The sequence below is a fragment of the Lissotriton vulgaris genome, chromosome 9, assembly GCF_964263255.1.
Source record: "Lissotriton vulgaris chromosome 9, aLisVul1.2, whole genome shotgun sequence".
Lineage (NCBI taxonomy): Eukaryota > Metazoa > Chordata > Amphibia > Caudata > Salamandridae > Lissotriton > Lissotriton vulgaris.
Window position 1 is genome coordinate 583,384,586 of NC_141697.1, and position 22,308 is coordinate 583,406,893.

Here is a 22,308-nt window from a genome sequence, read left to right on the forward strand (position 1 = left end):
CATCACCCTTAAGCCCCCCCCCTGGCATCCTGGCACCCCTGGGGCTGTTGGGGGCGCCCTGCTTTGCTCCGACTCGCCTGTGGCCTGCCTGGGGCGTCCCTAGATCCATCTGCGAGGCGAGACGCGAACGGACTTGCGGCGGCCAGTAGTGGCGGCTGCACCAGCCCTCTGACCGCGCCGCCCTGTTCGCTAGACGCCTGCCTGCCGGGCCTGCTGCGGGCCTGTGACCGCTTCTTCTGCCCTCCGCTTTCTAGCTGAAGAAGGGAATGGGCGCTGCTGAGTGAAGGCGCTTCTTACCCCGACGCTCCGGAGAGCGTGTGCCAGTCCGCGGCGGGGGACTCGCTACGGGAGGCCCCGGCTTGGGCCTGGTCGGATGCTGCGGAAGACGCCCCCCGTAACAACGAGCCTCCAGGGGGGGCCCTGCTGAAGGCTTCCGGCGGCGCCAGCTACGAGACGGTGGCAGGGGCTGCCTGCGAGGTGAGGAGCCCACCTGGCAGTCGGGAGGAGCAGGAGGCTCGGGGGGCATAATCGAGCTCCCGGCGTTTGACCCTATCAGGCCTGCACACCATATGCGACAGGGGGCCATAACACACGCAAGCCGACATCCTGCACAGTGAGCCGCGCTGGAAGGCTGCTGGGCGCCATTTCAGAGTCTCTGGCTGAGTCATAGCTAAGGTTACTCCTAGGGTGCCGGCAGGGCTCCTGACGACGTGTCCAGCTCTGGAGCCTAGGGAACTGCATCCGCATTACAGCACGATCCACATGCCTCTTGCCAGCCTATCGGACCGCCCGATAGAGGGATACTGGGGCCTACAGAGACGCCGCCGCGACCACACTTGGGTCGGTGCTTCCGCGCCATAACTGTGAACGTCCCCGGATCCCGCATCCAAACTCCGGCTGGGCGTGAGTGCTTAGATGGCGGGTCTCAGGAAGAAGGGGGAACGCACACTTCGGGAGATGCTAGCGAAAACTCAGACACGGGCCGAAAAGTGTCCGTCCTCCCCCGAGGAGGCCAGGCCCCAGCTGGTGTCCTCTGGCGATCAGGTGCCTATCACTAAATCCTTCCTGGAATCGCTGTTCAACTCTCTTCGCGAAGACTTCAAATCCCTGAAACAGTACGTCGCTGGGGAAGTGAGAGAACTCAGGGGGGAAGTGGAGGGCCTCGCGGAGCGGGTGGACGCAGTGGAGACCGCCGATACAGCCAGAAGTGAAGAGATCGAGCAACTCCAACAGGAGGTCCTTCGTCTCAAAGATCAGCAGCTGGATCTTCAGGCCCATACTGAAGACCCTGAAAACCGGACCCGTTGCAACAACATACGGGTCCGAGGGGCCCCTCAGAAATCGGAGGGGGCAGACATTACGGCCTACCTGCAGGATCTCTTTCGGGACATTCTAGGGGAACCCTCCGATTTTGACATCAGAATAGATAGAGCACATAGAGTGGTGCTCCTGAGACGCTCACCCGCCCCGCCACCGGACATTCTGGCGTTCCTTCCCGACTTCCCGCTTAAGGAGAGGATTCTCCTAGAGGCCCGGAAGAATCAACCCCTCCAATTCCACGAACACCCCATCGCCTTATATCAGGATCTATAGGCTATCACTCTCCAGAAGCGGAAAACATTCAAGGTGACCACGGACTTTTTGCGGAAACAGGAGATTCCTTACTCCTGGAGTCATCCGTTCCGCCTGATATTCAAATGGAATGGCGCCCTACATCAGATGCGATCCCTCAAAGACACTTGTGCCCTGCTGAACATTGACTTGCCGGACGACACATCGCCCATGAAGTCTTCCCAGAGCCCGTCCAGATGGGGCTGGCGGACGGTGGGCCGTAGACGCTCTCCTACTCAGTGCTTCAAGCCCGAAGCTCACATCATTTCACAAGAAAAAGCTACTGCCATTTTGGAGGTGGCCAAGGACACTTCGTCCTCTGATTGATTCCTCATGACGGGGGGACTGTCTTTGCATGTTTATCAGCGGGGCGGGGGGGTGGGGGTTGGGGGCCATGCGGGCCGTTACTGGACTTCGCCCCACTAGATACTTTTCACCACAGCCCTGTGTTGGACTGACATGACTGGGACTTTTTGGTTTGGGAGTTGGGGAGTGGGAAATGGGGGGGGGGCACCTTCGGGTTTGGGGGTACGGGTCTTGATCTGGGAACTCTGGTTGGGGAGTTGGGGCTTTGGGGGGGAGGGCAAGGGGAGGGGCCGGGGGGCGAGGTTGGGTTGGGGGACTTGGGGTGGGAGGGGGGTGGGACCCAGTGTGCCGGGGGGTTCTGTGAGTATGCAGTGCTCACCGAGTTGTCAAGGGCTCCGAAGACGGGATCGCATATACACAGCCCGTGGAAGTCTGATCCCCTATGATGGAATCTAATGTGAAAATATTAACTCTTAACGTGAAGGGCTTCAATAATCCTATTAAGCGACGGGCTGTGATCTCATACCTGGAACACTCTGGGGCCGACATATGTTGGTTACAGGAAACTGATCTCTTACCTAAGGATTGGCATAGGATGCGCTCACGCGCCTTTCCCCAGCAGTTTTTCTCCTCTCTCCCAACGAAAAAAGCGGGGGTGGCCATTTTGGTATCCAAAAATTTCTGTGGCAGCGTGGGTGACAGAATGGGGGAGATCAAAGGCAGGCTGTTAGCGCACACTTTTTTACTGGGGGCCAATGCTTCACGATCGTCTCCCTATATGCCCCGAATTCAGGACAGGAAGCCTTTTTCTGAGTCACTCCAGTCCCCTAATTCTCTCTTGCTCATTGGGGGGACCTCAATCTAGTGATGGACACAAATGTAGACAGGTCGGGACATTGTTATGAGGACACCGGCGCCATTACAGCCACCGGAAAAGACTGGCTGCACAAGAGGGGCCTAGTAGATTTATGGAGGGCTACACATCCTAACGTATCACACTTCACGTTTTACTCCAACGTACACCGCACTTATGCCAGGTTAGACCATTACCTGGGTTCCTCTGAGCTACTTACCACTCTCAAAGACGTGAGCATTGTCCCGGCGGCATTGTCTGATCACGACGCGGTGGAACGGACACTCCAGGTCCCCAAATCCACCCGCCCTCCCGGAACGTGGCAACTGCGGGAGACCATAATACAACGGCCGGAGGTCACCAAGCAACTTCACACGTGCCTCGCTAACTATCTGGCTATTAATGACACCCCCGAGACTTCGGTGTCTGCCCTCTGGGGGGACTTGAAAGCGGTTGTCCGCGGCAAACTTATCACTGTTGCGGCAGCAGAAGCTAAAGTCCGCAAAGCAAGGAGAGACAACCTCACCGCTCAGTTCTCTGAATTAGAGAGGGTCCACAGCCGCACCGGCGCCCCGCGGGTCTGGAGACAATTGAAGACCGCCAGAGCCCAACTAGCCAGCCTAGATACAGACCTGGCGGAGTTCGCCGCTCTACGCCTCCGTCACTCCTATTATGTGAGGGGGAATAAAACTGTCCGTTTACTTGCCAGCGCCCTGAAGGCGAAAACCCAACGCTCCAAAATCACTAGCATCACAGATGACTCTGGCCATGATGTCACTGGGGAGACCCAGGTGGCAGAAGCGTTCCGGACATTCTATGCCACCTTATATAGAGCTGACTCTGTGTCGTGGGAGGACGTTGATACCTACTTGGAATCGACGAAGATTACGGAGCTATCTCAGGCCAACGTGGCTGACCTGGATGCCCCCATCCGCCTGGATGAGGTACTCGCTGCTATCTCGCACCTTCGGCCTCTTAAATCCCCAGGGCCTGACGGCTTCTCAGACGGATTTTACAAGACCTTCGGTCAGCTCATTGTTCCAGTTCTCACTCGGCTCTTCAATTCCTTTGAAGGCCCGAGCTCCATTCCCCCAGATATGCTTGCAGCCGAGATTGTAGTACTGCCTAAACCGGGTAAGAAACGCACGAGTTGCTCCGCATTCCGTCCTATATCCTTGCTTAACCTGGACCTGAAACTCTTTACGGGGGGCCTAGCGGCGCGTCTTGGGCCATGCCTGCCCGGAATCTTGATACCCTACCAATCGGGCTTTGTTCCGAATTGCCAATGTAGCGATAACACTAAACGGATACTTCATTTAATTGACAAGGCACATTTCCAAAACTCGGACTCTGCACTGCTGGCCGTCGACGCCGAGAAGGCGTTCGACCGGGTTGACTGGACCTACCTTCAGCAAGTCCTGCGGCGCTTTCGGATAGGGGATCGCTTACAGGCCTGGATCGCGAGCTGCTACCATCGTCCTTAAGCGCGGGTTCGCCTGGGCAACATCCGCTCTGCTCCTTTTGAGATCCAGCGCGGCACGAGGCAGGGGTGCCTACTCTGGCATCTCCTGTTTGCCCTGTACATAGAGCCCCTTGCGCAAAAGATCCGCGACAACATTGTCATTCAAGGCATGACCTTTGGACGGGAACCTCATGTAATTGGCCTTGATGCTGACGATATCATAGCGGCATTGGACCGTCCAAACCGCTCCATCCCCGCCTTCCTTGCAGAGTTGGAATCATTCGGAGCTGTCTCTGGCTTCAAGATCAATAGGGGGAAATCCCTCATACTGCCTTTAGGCAAAAATGCCTAAGCACGGGCAACTCTACCTGCATATGAGGGAGAATTAGTGTCGACCGCAAAACTCCCATACTTGGGTGTCACTCTTACTTCATCCACGGAGTCTACGGTGGCTCTTAACTATGTGGCACTCTCCTCTCAAATTCGGTCCGATCTCGTACGCTGGTCCAAGCAAACCTTCTCCCTATTAGGTCGAGTTGCAGCTGTGAAAATGTCAGCTCTACCCAAAATTCTGTACATCTTCCAGACCCTTCCGGTGCTCCCTCCAGCGGGCACCATTGCGACTCTGCAGGCAGCCTTCCATCATTTTATCTGGGAAGGCAAGCGAGCGCGCCTACATAAACGAATTGCTTACAGAAGCGCGGATGAGGGGGGCCTTGGTATCCCCAACCTTTTACAATATTTCCAAGCCACACAGCTCCGTTATTTGGTGGAATGGTTCAGACCAGAATCCCAGAAACGATGGCTGCTTCAGGACAGGACGATGGCCCAGACATCCCTCTGGAAAATTCTGTTCGTTCTCCGGCAACATCGGCCATGCTATCTCCTACGCTCCCCTGTCACCCGTACTTGCATGCACGTCTGGAACACAGTCGCGGTCAAAGGGGGTTGACTACCTTTCCCTCTCCGCTTACCCCTATCTTAGATAACCCGGAGTTCCCGCCAGGCAATGCTCCTCATGCGTTCCCGCAATGGCGCGGCATCAGTTGCTTTTCCACCGGTCACCTTTTTGATTTAAAGGGCTTTCTCACCTTAGCAGACATAACCCAGGGTTATGACGTTGTCTCCCCCCACTTCTTCCAATATTTCCAACTCAGACACTGGCTCAAGCATCCAGACATTGCCCCCCTGGTTGGTAGACCTATGACACCTTTTGAGAAATGGCTAGTGACGAAGGACACGGACAGGCATCTTATATCAGACCTCTACAAGATGCTAACACCCCCGCTCCTTTGGGTAAGACAGCAGGTCAGAAGAGATGGGAGGCGGAACTGGGGAGGGCCCTGTCACACAAAGAATGGAGTTCTGTGTATTATAGGGCATCTCACACTACTCGCAACACTGCAGGCAGGGAAGCGGCGATGAAATTGGCCATATACTGGTATCTCACCCCAGTTCGCCTCAACAAAGGTAATCCAACACGTAGCGCGTTATGCTGGAGAGGCTGTGGGGAACGGGGCACCTTGACCCACCGTCTCTGGGAGTGTAGTAAACTCCAGGATTATTGGAGGGTGGTCCTGGATGACATTGATTCTGCCTTTGATACTGAAGTCCCTAGATTCCCAGCTTACACCATCTTGGGCCTACCTAATACAATCACATTTCCCTTAAAATCTCCCAGAGGTCGCCAGATGGGGATCGCCATGCAAGCTGCAACACAACACGTTCTGTCCCTCTGGGGCACAAACACTAAGCCCACTTACACGGGATGGCTGCATAAACTCTGGTTCACTTTGGGAATGTAACGGATCTACGCTACGCTCACACACTCCACGGCTGCTTATCGGAAGGTATGGCTCCCGTTGCTCTCTCTTCTGTCCAAAGAATTCAACGAGATCACATGCCCTAGGTACCTTCGCCTGCTACGACTCACGGAGACCGCACATGATCCATTGTGAGCCTCCAGATGACTACTATATTTAACACACGAAAGCACTATTTATCACACGAAAGCACCCATGACTGCTTCAAATGTTCGGCATGCTGGGCGCGGTGGGAGGGATGGGGGGGGGGGGGGGGGGGCTGGGGTGGGAGTTATGGTTTTGGTCTCTGCTTCTACAATTTCGTTACCTCATTGCATGTGACATCTGCAGCTCAGGCAACATACCTCTGTTCTGTCCACTACGATTAACCAGCTATGTGATCCAGAGAGAATATGTGCTTATATATCTTGATTGCCTTTCATGCCTGATACATTTCCTTGTATGGTACTGCCTGCTGTTGTTCTTAAAACCAATAAAAAACAGATTTAAATTTAAAAAGACGTTTATAGAAGTGTTCTAGAACACTGATTCTGACGAACAGAGTGTAAAGTAGAAGAAACGTTTGTACATTTTAGGGACAGTCATTTTCGCAATGGGTCTGTGCATGCACGGAGTACAGTAAACGAGCACTGAGCGCCGCAAAAGTGAAAGTGATCGCTAGTGTGCCCGTGAGCAATGCGGCCGCTAGAGAATTCTCGAACAACTCCACTCCAAAGAGTGTACCATCCACTCATTTAAGCAATACAGCTCAGATACAGTTGCTAGCGTATTTTACAGTTATTAAGCACTCCAATATTCTGTATGGCGCACTAGGATTGGGAGGGGCGGGCGAGTCTGCAAAGCTAAAATATTTGTTTTGGTTTTAAGAGCCCATGCACAAACCAAGCAATAACAAGCTCTCGGCATTGCTGGGGGTGGGAGGGGGTCGGGGGAGCAGCAGCCTTTGATGTCTGGTGGTAAAAGAGAAATGTTGGTGTGCGAGGCTTCCTTTCAAGTCGGGTGGGGGGGCGGGGAGCGAGCGAGTGGGAGGGAATGACTGAGGCCAAGAGCGCGCTGGCGAAGCGTCACGCTTCAATACTTCACATGCATTGGGAGGAATCCGCCTGAGGAATCCGCTTGTTCAAGAGAGTTTATTTCCCCTGCTAAAGGTTCGAGCTATTAATCCCTGCGGGATATAATAGCGCGACCTAAAAACTATGCTCTGACTAACTTTAAAACTTTTTCTACTTTGGATTTGTGCTGTACAGTCCAGCACGAAAAACCCAGGACCTCCTGACCTTCAGAAAACTCCTCAAGACATGGCTTTTTGAACAGTAACTCATTACATCCCCTGCACACCCCTCCCCCCTCAGCACCTTGAGACCGTTCAGGGTGAGTAGCGCGCTTAATATATTTGTTGATTGATTGATTGATTGAATTTGGTATAAGTTAGGAGAAATAAAAGCTTTTTAAAGACTGCTCACAAGTGGTATTTATTTTTTGATGCAAAACCCGGTCTACTATTGTTAGTAGATAAGGTTGTACATAAAAAACCATGGGTGGTTGCATGGTTTCACCCTGGAAAGTAAATTTTTTAAAAAAATGTGCGCAGGCTTGCATCACTGTTGATTTTTGTTACTGAAAATCTTAACATGGATAGTGGTGAGAGACCTAAGTCAAATGGATATGCCGGGTTGCGAGCAATTGTACATGGACACAATACAGACAATGAATTCCATCACTTTCTGGTATTAACCCGATTACCGTAAAAAAAATCGCAATTTAGAGTGTATGTGGCATTGATACAATCCACTGTTTGGATTACACTTAGGGGTCGTACTGAGGAGTTGGAAACTTGAAGAGTCATATAAGGTAGTCATATAAGGTATGACCACACGTGGGTCCCTTGCTCACTTTGTCATTGGAATCAAGGTAGCCTGGCTGATGAGGGATGTTCCCCCGAAACCGGTCCTAGGATGCTTGTTTCCAGTCCAAGGAAGACCTGGCTTGGCAGTTCAGGCTGGACTGTTCCCATGAGGAACAAGGTCAAGACTGATTTACATATGGCTGGGTCTGAACTGTGGTGGCGAAGTGAGCTAAAGAATGATGAAGGATTCAACCCAGATCTGTGACTGGGAGAAGAGTGTCTGAAAAGTTTCAGTGCTCCGTCCATCATCTCCTTGGGTGTGCTTTGTTTGCCCAAAGTTGCAGGGTATGCCTAGACATGGGTCCTTTCCTCACTTTGCCACTGGATTCAAGCTAGTCTGGCTGATGAGGGGTGTTACCCCGAAACCGGTCGCAGGAGGCTTGTTTCCAGTCCAGGTAAGACATGGCAGTTCAGGCTGGACTGTTCCCAGGAACAGGGTAAAGACGGATTTGCATATTACTGGGGCCAAACAGGGGTGGCGAAGTGAGCTAAAGAATGATGACAGATTCAACCCAGATCTGTGACTGGGCGTGAGTGTCTGAAAAGTTTCAGCGCTCCGTCCATCATCTCCTTGTGTTTGCGTCATATAGGGTATGACACTTCTTACTGAGAAAAAAAACAGTCCAAGCACTTTCCTCATACTCGCATGTGTCATTAAGAACTGCCAACCTTGGAATGTTATTTCCGTAAAAAGTAAGATTTTAAGACCACCACCTTGAGGGTGACATGCCTTCGCAAACACAGTGAGATAACTACACATATTTTGGCATTTTTAATTAACCTTTAACAACATGGCCGACATTTATTTTAAGACAGTAAATTAAAAATGAAAAATAAAGTCATTGAGACCACCAAAGAAAGAGGAATAAAACAAATATCAAAACAGAGAGCAGGACAAGGAGGGTAGGGGATGCACCAGATGAATTGGAAACACACTGCAGATGTGGGGACCCTCAGGAGAAAAAAATGTAACTAAACAATAGGAAGCAGGAAAGAGATGAAACAGATAAATGGGGGTTAAAAGCAAAAGGAGACAGATGGGGGTGGGGATTACAGAGAGAATAAACAGACGTGGAGAGAGCAGGGAAAGCAGAGTGCTGAAAGAAAAGTCAGTAATAAAGCCATCCAGTAAGAAGCAAAGTAAACGTAGGCTCCAGAGGAGGGACAGACACAAGAACAGGGATGAAAACCAATGAATAAGAAATAGATTGAGATAGACAACAAAGCATTCCAGTCATGAGAATGTGGCTGACCCAAAACCCACTCCATCTATTGTATTGTAGCCTACAGGCCTTCAACAACAGGCAGCTAAAGCGGTCTATGAGTGAGACCTAAAAAGGCCACAGTGGAAGGGACTCGTGAGGACAGCACTTCACAAAGATATGGCATAACTGGTGCATGCATTGGGCCAGACCTGGCAAGATAGGTGATTCTCTCTTTTTTTAGATGACAAGACAAGCAAGCCTGACGCATGTTAAGAAGCATGGTGAGAAGGATACAGACAGCCAACATGGAGATGCATAAGGTGCTTATGAGGTCATTAAGACTTTTTATCTTTCAAAAAAGGAAGAGCCTCACAGAAGACGCAATAAAATGGTAGTGGAGAAAACAGGCTCATGGAAAGTAAGCTGACATGGAGAAGGGTAGTGAATGTGGGGCTTAAGAGGGAAGGGTGCAGACAGAGAACAGAAGAACCATCAATTGAGACAGGCTTATAAAGCAACAATGAAATACAAAAGTAATTATACTAGGGGAATCACAGCAGTGCCATGATGTAATAAGCATATCAGTCACAAACACTAGGCTTAGTGCCTTCACTGAAGTCATCATTTCCTGCTCACGCCAAAGGATTCAATCTTAAAGATGGAAGGGGAAGATGGGAAGAAGATGATCAGCATTTTTTCTGCATTTTATCTGCATAAGGTGATAGGAGAACCTAAGTGAGGTGAAGATGTCACTTAAGAATCTGGTGTAATGGAACAGAAGAGAGAGTCATAGACTAAGCCTGTGAGGAATTACCTCAATAAGGATTGTGGGTGGGGAGAATGAAACGAACAAGGTGTCAGAGAAGGATCAAACGTTTCTCTGGGCAAGTGTGACTAGCAGGATTGGGTGGCCTATTGTGATGAATTCTGTAGTAAACTAGTTCTCCTTCCAACATGGCCACCTGCTGTCATCACACTTTTGTCTATGCACCTACCTACTAGCCTCCCAGAATGCCTGTCTACATTCTATGTTGTACTTGGAGGTTCCACACTTGACAGTTGAAGGTCTGGTCAGCTGGCGAGTTGTGTTGCTCTGCTGTAACTCAATAAACCTATCCTGAAACTACTAAGAAGTCTCCTGCTTCCTACATCAACTTATTTACAACATTCTGGCGACAGTCTGTGCTGACCAGAAGAGCAGACCAAGAAGAACAGCGCAGCACGAGCAACACCTTGAAACGAAGAACCCATCTAACTGCGGCCAGGAATGAGGAAAAGCAACTAAAAACCTTTGAAACGCAAAAAAGCCTGAAGAATTGAGCCACAAGTAAAAAAACAAGCATTTACAATGCAATAGGTCTCCCAGCTTTAAAGTTTGAGCTATTGGCATTGTATATTACAATGTGTTACATTAATTTGTTATCAAACTCTGAATTGTTGTATAAAGATGGTAAATGCTGCAAGAAAAAGTAGCACTGAAATTGATAGCTTTCGCAATCGCTATTGTAATGAAGCTGAACAGGCAGGGACAAAAGCATAGTCATAACAATCGATTTAAAAAATAAATGAAAAAAACACTCACTGAAAGTCTGCTTTCGATTCTGCGACTGTCCGCAAACCCAAAACAACGGCCTCCTCCTCCCCCTAGGGCACCTCACCACGCACGAGTACAAAAAAAAGCATTTGCAGTGCAATAGATCTCGGAGCATTAAAGTTTGAGTTAATGACATTCCGCCTGGGAACATCACGCGAGCCCGAGGAGGTGTAGGCCGTGCCACGAGGCAACCTGCGGCCTGGTGTGCCCATCGGGTGAAGTCGGAGCTGCTCGCTGAGGTTGGTGTTTCTCCCCCCCACCCCCCCGTGGGGCACAGAGACCTACCCGCAAGCCCTGAAAGAACTGCCCAGGGTGCCGATTGCAAATTCGGCCCGAACTGGTAGATGGAGCACGAAGCTAGCTGAGGCCTACTCTGCAAAGGAGGTGAGAAGTGGCGGCCGCTAGGCGTGTGGAGAGAGACATAAAGCGAGGCAAGCTACCGCGAGTGGGTTGGGCACTCACTACTCTGCACTCACTACTCTGCACACTCACTACTCTGCACACTCACTACTCTGCACACTCACTACTCTGCACTCACTACTCTGCACTCACTACTCTGCACTCACTACTCTGCACTCACTACTCTGCACTCACTACTCTGCACTCACTACTCACTACTCTGCACTCACTACTCTGCACACTCACTACTCACTACTCTGCACTCACTACTCTGCACTCACTACTCACTACTCTGCACTCTGCACTCACTACTCTGCACTCACTACTCTGCACTCACTACTCTGCACTCACTACTCTGCACTCACTACTCTGCACTCACTACTCTGCACTCACTACTCACTACTTTGCACTCACTACTCTGCACTCACTACTCTGCACTCACTACTCTGCACTCACTACTCTGCACTCACTACTCTGCACTCACTACTCTGCACTCACTACTCTGCACTCACTACTCTGCACTCACTACTCTGCACTCACTACTCTGCACTCACTACTCTGCACTCACTACACTGCACTCACTACTCTGCACTCACTACACTGCACTCTGCACTCACTACTCTGCACTCACTACTCTGCACTCACTACTCTGCACTCACTACTCTGCACTCACTACTCTGCACTCACTACTCTGCACTTACCACTCTGCACTTACCACTCTGCACTTACCACTCTGCACTTACCACTCTGCACTTACCACTCTGCACTTACCACTCTGCATTACCACTCTGCACTACCACTCTGCACTACCACTCTGCATTACCACTCTGCATTACCACTCTGCATTACCACTCTGCACTCACTACTCTGCACTCACTACTCTGCACTCACTACTCTGCATTACCACTCTGCATTACCACTCTGCATTACCACTCTGCATTACCACTCTGCACTCACTACTCTGCACTCACTACTCTGCACTCACTACTCTGCACTCACTACTCTGCACTCACTACTCTGCACTCACTACTCTGCACTCACTACTCACTACTCTGCATTACCACTCTGCATTACCACTCTGCATTACCACTCTGCATTACCACTCTGCATTACCACTCTGCACTCACTACTCTGCACTCACTACTCTGCACTCACTACTCTGCACTCACTACTCTGCACTCACTACTCTGCACTCACTACTCTGCACTCACTACTCTGCACTCACTACTCTGCACTCACTGCTCTGCACTCACTGCTCTGCACTCACTACTCTGCACTCACTACTCTGCACTCACTACTCTGCACTCACTACTCTGCACTCACTACTCTGCACTCAGCACTCACTACTCTGCACTCACTACTCTGCACTCACTACTCTGCACTCACTACTCTGCACTCACTACTCTGCACTCACTACTCTGCACTCACTACTCTGCACTCACTACTCTGCACTCTGCACTCACTACTCTGCACTCACTACTTTGCACTCACTACTCTGCACTCACTACTCTGCACTCACTACACTGCACTCTGCACTCACTACTCTGCACTCACTACTCTGCACTCACTACACTGCACTTACTACACTGCACTCAGCACTCTGCACTCACTACTCTGCACTCACTACTCTGCACTTACTACTCTGCACTTACTACTCTGCACTCTGCACTCACTGCTCTGCACTCACTACTCTGCACTCACTACTCTGCACTCAGCACTCACTACTCTGCACTCACTACTCTGCACTCACTACTCTGCACTCACTACACTCACTTCAGCTAATATTAATTATTTCGCCATCATGTAGAGTGACTACTCTTCATTACCAGAAATAAACTGTTTTTCTTTCTGTGGCCTCTTTGATTATCCCAAAAATCATCTTGTAATAACCGTGTCCAAATGCCATGATGGCATTAACTTTTGTAATTAGAAAATAGCGGTGGAATTACTAAAAGGGGCTTCCGTTATATTTTCCCAGCATCAGCAAAATGGCCAAACCATTTCCGGACCCACGTTCGGTTTTTCCAATTGCTTTTCTATGAAGAGGAGAAATTATTTGGTTTCAGGCTTTGGCTACTGCCATAGACTTTACAATGTTACAATGCTAGCTAGTATGCCCCCGGAATGCCGCCGCGGCCGCCCCGGAAGTCAGGCACGGTCGCCTGTGACGGGGGCGGAGCCACGTTCAGAGCGGAAGAGAAGGCAGGCGGAGTCGTTGCGTCTCGCGGCCCGGGGCTCCTGTGAGCGGTGTGGAGCCCCGGGGCCGCGCCAGCAGGAGGTTGGGCGCCGCGTGCTGAGCAGAGTCCCCGACATTGGCCAGGTAAGTTCAAAAAAAGGCTGGGGGGGGCTTGGTGCACTTGTGTGTGTGTGTGCGTGTATGCTCGTGTGTGTATGTATGCGTGCGACGGTGACGGCGGGGGAGGGAGGGAGGGAGGGAGGGGGGCCTCGGTGCACGTGTGTGTGTGTGTGCGCGCGTGTGTGTATGTGTCAGGGGGGGTGTCTCTGTATGTATGTATGTGCGTGCATGGGCGCTTGTGTGTGTGTATGCGCATGCGTGTGGGGTGCTTGCGCTTCCCAGGAGACAGCGCCTGGCCACAGCGCGCGTTCCAGTTACAAATCGCCTGGAAGGATGCGCGTGGCCAGGACTGTCTCCTGGGACTGAGAGTCGCTGACAAAAGATCTCCTGGCGGACACAGCGCTGACGCGCTGTTAAACGCCAGGAGACCTAACAAAAAGGAATACTAAGAAGAAGGTAAAGGGGAAGAAACCAGCTGTCTTAAAATCTAAACTTAAAAAAATGAAATTGAATCACCTGCAGGTATTACTCAACTGCCACTAGTAATTTGAGAAAAAGCAATCTGTAAGCTGAGCCTCCACATGAGGATAAGTAACAATTTGCCACAAATGTCACCTGAGTAACTCCAGAAGGCTCAGTTTCAAGGTAAAGGGGAGAAAGAGAATATGAACAAACCGGCCGCAGCAGCAACAAAAACCAAAGCAAAAGGAACAACTTAACTGTTCAGGTGAGAAATCCTACCCTGCGCTTGCCAGCCTTGTGCGTGAGAATTCACTCGGTCTGCCTTGCCGTTGGTGGGCAGAGTGATCCTCCCTCTGCGCTGTCATCCTTGCTATGATGACGTAGTGTATCTTCCGTTGGTACTTGCGGAGAAACTGAGCGTTCTATGTGTCACGTCGATGTTTTCCTGGTTACCAATGCTTAGCTGTAAGAGACCTTTCAGGACGTCACCGCGCAACGTCTTTCAGCCATATTAGAACTGTTCCTCTCCTTTGCCGATACAAGATTTAAGCCTTTCCTGGGAGAAATGAACAGACAGTCCGCAATCACAAGGTGAGAGTAGCCTAAGCAGTGCCAATGCGAAGCGCGTATCTTTAATGGAGAGAGAATAATGTTGTGTTAAAAAAAAAGAATATTTGCACCTGTCATAAATTGAAATTGCACAGCTAAATTTCCACAAATGTATGTCTGAAGAGTCTGAAGTGCACACAGCAATGAAGCACCAAAGGGTGTACACAAATATTTATCAATAGAATTACTCCCAGGGACAGTGACCGTAAGCTCATAACTATTTAGTTCAATACTGTGTAAAAGTATCCAGTACAAGGATAGAAAGTTCATAACCGAGAAAGCTGGGCGAGTGAGTAAAACCAAAGCTGAAGCGGGCCACCAGGGACAAGTTGACAGCGGGCTCATAAACGGGCCATTGAACTCAAATCACGAAAATAATGTCCTTTAAATAGAAGCTAGTAAACATGTCCCAGAACCAGGACCGGGAGTAGACAAAGAAAGAACCAGGATCGGCACAAAGCAAGTCCCAGAACTAGGACTGGTGAACCGGACACGGGTCAGTGCACCATTAACAGGGATAAGCGCTCCACAACTAGTACCTGCTCGAAACAGAGAGCCCAGGAATAGGGCAAAGAGTTCAATTAGTTGAAAGTGGGCCTATAAGCGGGCCGCTGGACCTAAACCAGGGACAAATGTCCTACAACTGGGAGCTAGTCCTACCACTTCAGAGAAACAAGACGGAGATGTTGGTCCCAAAACAAGTAGGTGGCAAAGGCCCTGAAATCATTAGGACACTCAGCCCTGAGTACCAGCTGAGGACTAAGGTCCCAAAACTAGAAGAGGTCAAAGGAGTGGACAAAGGCCATCCCAGAACAAGGAATGGACAATGGTCATCCAAGAGGAGACAAAGGTCGTTCCAGACCAAAGAGTGGATAAAGGTCATCCAAGAGGGGACAAAGGTTTTCCCACAACTAGGAATGGACAATGGTCGTCCAAGAGTGGACAAGGACTAGACAAAAGTCGTCCAAGAGAGCGCAAAGCCCATGACTGGTATGCTGACCAGAGGTAGGTCAGAGGACCCAGAACAGGGTCTAAAGTTCCACATCCAGAAGCTGGTCAGGGAGCTCTTAACCTTGTCTGTGAACCAGGAGGGGACACATGTTCCATGGTTTGTACAGTGTTTCCAGAACCAGGAAGAAACTCCTGCAATGGGGTCTCAGTGCCCCAGTACTGAGATAAAGAGTCCAGTATCAGAAAATGTAAGAACATCCAGGAAAAATTATTTTCTTGAACTTAGAGTCCAAAAGAACAACATCTAATTCTGAGGCCCTCAACCAGAGCAAAGGATCCAATACACAAGAAAGAGGTCAAGAACTTGTTAGAGGGATCCAGAACCAGACCGGGACTTCTAGTTCAAATTGTATCTTCAGTTTAACCTTCATCTTCATCTTGGAGCGCAAAACAGGTTGAAGAAAGTAAACTGTCTCTTTATGTGTTTTTGCTGGTCACAGTCTAATAGGAGAAAGTGGACTGACTTTTGCCTGTTTTGGTCTGTCTAAGGGGAATTGGTGGTGGTGATACCTATTGGTTGTTTTGGGTGGTGAGTCTCACCTCACATTTCACTCTCAACACTCTTTGCCCCTTAACCCTGTTTTGACTTCTCTATCTTTATTTTTCTCTCTTTTATAAAGGAGGAGGATGGTGTGTAATAAATTTCTAGATAAAGGAGGAGGATGTGTAGTAAACTAGTTCTCCTTCCAACATGGCCACCTGCTGTGATCACACTTTCCTCTATGCTCCTACCTACTAGCCTCCTAGAATACCTGTCTACATTCTATGTTGTACTTGGAGGTGCCACACTTGACAGTTGAAGGTCTGGTCAGCTGGCGAGTTGTGTTGCTCTGCTGTAACTCAATAAACCTATCCTGAAACTACTAAGAAGTCTACTGCTTCCTACATCAACTTATTTACAACAAATTCCAACGTAATTCGATATTCCATTACCTCAATGACATTCAACACAAGCTCACTCCTCTTCACAACTCTGCCTCGTATGATACCTTAAACGCCATATTTCAGTCTATCCTCTACTCTTACTACCTTCACTACTAAACTCCCTCTTCATACACTTTTGAACAACATCCAACTCAATCCAATCAATAAGCAAGCATATGTGCCTCCTACTTCTCTATCAATATCTCCTTCATGCACAGCACAAACTTTTAAGACCTCCTGTCTCCTCCTCCAATCTGCTTGTCTCCAACTACACCAAACTTACTTCTAGCATGATTGCCCATTTCATCCAAGGCTTCTCGGATCAATGGAATAGGTGCACATGGTCATAAAGATGGGGACACACAGGAGTACATGACTGGCTGTATCCAGCCTCAATAATTTTCACAACATCTTTTGACAGCAAGAAACAAAGCAGAACCGATATACAAGGGGCACTGACCGCTAATCACATCTTCTGCACCAGGTAGTCCGGGAGCTAGGTGGATGTGCATCCGAGACATACGTGAGAGTCCCCGGCTCTTAATGGACGGCCAGAACCGCAAGTAGGTGCCGTGGACAACGCTGTCCGGTAACTGGGAGTCCTTGGTGATGGGGATCAGTTCCAACTCCTCTACCTTTGAGAACCAAATAAGAAAAGAGTGATTGTATCGAAAACACAAACACCTCTTTTACCACAACATTTACTACGGAACCTGATGCCGGGATGTCTGGCCACTTCGGTTATAGTGAGTTTTGTCATTGCCAAAACCTGGCAATTGGTCCATATCTGATGCTTCTGGGGCAATCCTAAACCCCCTACTTGATGATGCCCTAGGCAGCAGCTACAAATTGCCTTGGTATATCAGCAGCTGGGTATGTGGGTAAAGACTTATCCCGGTGCAGGTGATAGACAGCACTGACATCAAACCATATACTTTATTCATCAACATAGTTATTAATATGAAAGAGGTATATGGCACTGATAAAAAACACATTATCTCCTCAAATCTATAGTTCTCAAATTCATGAAGGCATTATCAGAGATAAGAGATGACAATGTTAGGAACGCAACCATTGAACTCATGACTGTATTCACCAACTTGCAACCATTGAAAAAGACAACCTAAAACACTAAGGCACTGTGGTAGAATACATTTTGTTCAATTGCAAACATTATGAATCGGAGTTTGTTACTGCAAAAATTGATTTTCCAGTGTATAAACTGCACGTTAGGAGACTATAAAGTTTTCCTTTAAGGAAAATGGGCTGTATTTAAAAATATGTTTGATTTATTTAAACACAATCACAGGCATGATGGTCAGCTGCCCCTTGCAGGTCACCATCCCTACGATTCTGTTTAATCATAATGAGTCACAATTTAAGAACTACCTCATCAATATTAATCAGGCAGGTCGGATTGCAAGTCAAGCTGATCCTGAATTTTCCAAGCGGACCAATATGTATGCAGGTTGGTTTGCAAAATTCTACACTAATTGCAAAAATACTGTTGCAAATTGCGAACTGTTATTGGGACCAGTGTAATTTTACACATGGCCCGAAATTCTCTCTTCATCGCACTATGTTTAGGCGTATTTGGCTACAAGAGACAGGAAATATTGATTGGAAACTCCATTCTCTCTCCATCAGTGCAGCCACAGCAGTGGCAACTGCAACGTGAAACGGTCGCAGTAAAATCAGGGGAGGCTCCTCTGTTGGAGCGCAGGAGCGTCGCCCCACTTAAAATCCCCCAAACCCCAGAAAAATAAAATTGTAATTTAATACCATTTTATTTCTGCCCCAGTATTGGAACTTTCATAGATTCCCATGCTTTGTATCATTCCCCGTCGTCGGAATGGGAGCCTCGGTAAATAAAAAATACCATAGTAGTAAGCACAAAGTGAAAAAATAGGCCTAGGCCTCATCTCATTTTGTAGCTTATCCACCTCTTTTTGTAAAAGAGACCAAATTCTTGCAGTAGCCAATCAGAGCAGCCTCACCCCATAGAACCTTCCTGAGAGAGCCTCAGATTTTCTACCGCACGTTGTGCAAGGGAGTCACCATTGAGCTCTGCTCAATTTTTTACAACTTTTTGCCTGTTTTTCGTCATGTCTGACAAAGAGAAGAAAGCACTTTTTAGAACCTGTGCTACTTGCTCTAAAAAGAGGTTGTTTGTTGAAGACAAACACGAAGACTGCATATACTGCTTATATCCGGATCATAAGGCCACTGACTGCAAGATTTGCAGAACCTTCTCCACCAAGACCTTGAGGGACAGAAAAGGACGCCTGCTGACTTGGCTACAAAAAATGAAGGACCGCAAGGAAGTTCTGTCTTCAGACAGTGAGGGCTCCTCTTCGGTGGTGTCATCAAGAAAATCAAGGAAGAGGGGTAGGTCTCCCCCTACTACATCTGATGAGCCCCATGTCAAGACCTTGCCCGGGACCTCTGATAGGTCTAATAGGCCTGCTTCCCTAAAATCTCCTCACCGCGGTGAAAAGGAGAGGCAGGGACAGTCTGAGGAGTCGCAACCTTCAAAAAAGGCTAAAAAGATCGTCCCTGTGACTTCACCACCCTCTGAAAAGAAAAGAGGGGTGAAAAAGCCTTCCACTACGCCTCAGGAGATTGTTTCTGACAAGAAACAGTGTTCGTCGACGGCGAAAACCACAGGTACGTCGACGATTCCTGTCAAGAAAGACTTGTCTCTAAAATTGGCCTCGTCGACGATGGCTACGACGACGGCATCTACACCGTCGACAATGTTTAAGATGCCTGATGCCTGTTCGTCGTCGACGAAAATGACTTTTTCCACGTCGACGACGATGACAAGAGTCGCGTCGATGGCGATGACGACGACGAAGACAACGTCGACGACGCCGGTGACCATGATTCTGACGACGAGTTCGTCGACGGTTCCGTCGACGATCCAACCATCGTCGACGATGACCATCTCCCCGTCGACGATTCAGCCTTCGACGACGAGCACAGTTTCTTCGTCAGCGCTTCCGTCGACGAAACAGTCTTGAAGATTCAACCGTCGACGACGATTCCGACATGACGTCGTCGACGACTGGGAAACTTGCAATTTCTCACAGAAAGAGACAGATAACGCCAGAAATGACATCTCCACGGCGAGTTTCGCAGTTACCTCCTACCTTATTGCTTGATGAGGACTCTGAGGAGGAGACTGATAGCAATTATGGGCCGGCTTATAGCCCATCTGACTTACAAGTCAAATTACAGGAGGTCAGTTCTGAGGAAGGTGAAACGGAGCAACAACACTATGCTCCACAAGACTATTATGACCAGCAGGAGAGGCCTCGCATGCAGGTTCATTCGCAGAAACCTCCACGTCAGTCCCAGCAGGACATGGTAGCGATGCCATCCTCTCTCATCTCTGATCTACAATTAATGTTGCAGGACTATCGGAGGTGGCTTCATGCTCCACAGGAGGTTCAACAAGTACGTCCTCCCTCACCTCCGCCTCAGTCATCTCAATCAATGGCAGACAACTCTTTGCCTTCAAGAGGGCATGGCCCAGAGCCTATAGAACATCCACAAGAGGTGGTTGCCATTCGGGATGATACTGATGATGATAATGCCTCATCAGATGTGGATCAGCAAGGGGACCCTGACCAAGATCAAAATATGGACTGGAATCAGGATGGCCTTCAAGATCCAGACGTCACAGGGCCTGATACCGCAATCTCTCCTCCAGCAGATATTGGAGGTTTTCACAACTTAATGGAACGAGCATCTAAGAGATTTGGTCTTCCAGTTACCACAGTTCAATCTGAATGTTTTTTGTATGACTTCAAAGAACCATTCCGTAAGTCAGTTCGTTCAATCCCCATCATTGAACATGTTTGGTCAGAAGGTTTAAAAGCTATGCAAAATCCAGCCACGGTCCTCCCAGTAACCCCCAGACTAGAGAAAAAATATAAGGCGCCGGAGGGCAGCCCGGCATGTCTTCTAAGTCAACCAAAACCGGACTAGGTTATCTCCCAGGCCGCACAGAGTAAATCTAAGAATCCATCCACGCCGCTAACGACGCCACCTGATAAAGAGGGAAGGCGTCTGGACAATGTTGGAAAAAGATTCCCCGCAATGGCCAGCCTCCTCGTTAGGGCGGCTAATGCTTTGGCGATTCTGGGGAGATATGATCGCCAGATGGGGTGTGACCTCTCCCCATTTGTGGAAGAACTTCAGGATGGGTCTAAGGACGAGGTCAGAAAGATCTTGATGGAAGGGGAGCGTGCCTCTTCAGAGGTAATCAACTGCGCTATGGATATAGCAACTACGGCTTTCCGAGCGCTAGCCGGCTCTGCAGTTTTGAGACGCCAGGGTTGGTTGCGAGTCACGTGGTTTCGACAGGAAGTACAGAACAAGATTCTGGATCTGCCCTATGATGGAGAGATGTTATTTGGCAAACACGTGGATGACGCCCTACAAGGCATAAAGAAAGATACGGATACGGCCAAGTCCTTGGGAACTTTACAATACCGCAAAGTGCCCTTTAGGGGGGCAAGAGGAAGGGGTTTCTCTCCTACAGAGGGAGCAATCAGCACCGCTACTCTTCCAATTCCCAACCTGGCCAGTCATACAAACCCCAATATTCACAGAGGGGGTCTTTCTCTCGCCAGCCGCCGAGAGGACGTCAGGGGCAGCAGAGGAGAGATAATACCAAGAGACAATAGCGGCCATGTGGCTCTTTCTACTGATCCTGTACCCACGTTAACACCAGTGGGGGGCAGGATTGCCCATTGCCTCAAAAGCTGGAAGGTCATAACAACAGACCAATGGGTCCTGAACATCATCAAGGAAGGACATACGATGGAGTTCCAAGATCTTCCTCCAATGAGAGCTCCAGACGCCATTACACCCAAACATCTAAGACTCCTTCGTCTCGAGGCCCACCAACTCTTCACCAAGGGGGCAATAGAGCCTGTACCTCTCTCCCAAAAGGGGAAAGGGTTCTATTCCAGGTTCTTCCTGGTTCGGAAGACGAAGGACAAGTGGCGTCCGATTTTAGATCTACGACAGCTCAACACTTATCTCATCAAGTTGTCCTTCAGGATGGTCACTCTTCAGGACATCCTCCGCCTTCTCAATCCAGGGGACTACATGGCAACCCTAGATTTGGAGGATGCTTACTTCCATGTGCCCATTCATCCAGCTCACAGGCAATATCTTCGATTTACAGTAGGCAAGAGCCATTTTCAATTCAGAGTACTGCCTTTTGGTCTCCGGTCCGCTCTGCGGATCTTTACAAAGGTACTGTCTCCTGTGGCAGCTTTTCTCAGGAGGCAGTCTTTAGAAGTCTTCCCATATCTGGACGATTGGCTGGTAAAGGCTCCTTCGTTCCAAGAGGCGTCCAGTCACGAGCTGCAGTCAACTGTTCGAGCAGCTGGGCCTTCGGCTCAACAAGGATAAATCGATTTTGCGCCCCTCCAAGACAGCGAAGTTTTTGGGCGCGATCCTAGACACGGAGTGCTGCCTGGCTTTTCCTTCGGAAGAGCGCCAGACCAAACTGATTCTCTCAGCTCGCCTCCTACAGACACGGAAGTCTCTGTCAGTTCGCCAATACAAATCGCTTCTCGGATCGATCTCATCCTGCATACCATTGATACCACACTGCAGGCTGCGAATGCGTCCACTGCAGGAACAGTTGGACAAACAATGGCGTCAGGTGACAGGCTCCTTCGACGACAAGATAGTAATCACTCCGGGAATGCGAAAGACAGGCAGCTGGTGGTTGCTTAAAGACAACCTTTCAGTAGGTTTGCCATTAGAACTTCCACCATCTCCCATGGTATTGACAACAGATGCTTCCATGGAGGGGTGGGGAGC

General features: G+C 49.3%; 1 protein-coding gene across 2 annotated transcripts in view; it reads right to left on the reverse strand.

Moving 5' to 3' along the window:
* Positions 1-22,308, reverse strand: part of TRPT1 (tRNA phosphotransferase 1) — a 122,730-nt gene that overhangs the window by 63,874 nt on the left and 36,548 nt on the right. For both annotated transcript variants that reach the window (XM_086938145.1, XM_086938144.1), the window contains one exon: positions 16,922-17,096. In XM_086938145.1, coding sequence (XP_086794271.1) covers positions 16,922-17,096 — 175 coding nt within the window. The remainder of the gene's footprint in view (positions 1-16,921; positions 17,097-22,308) is intronic.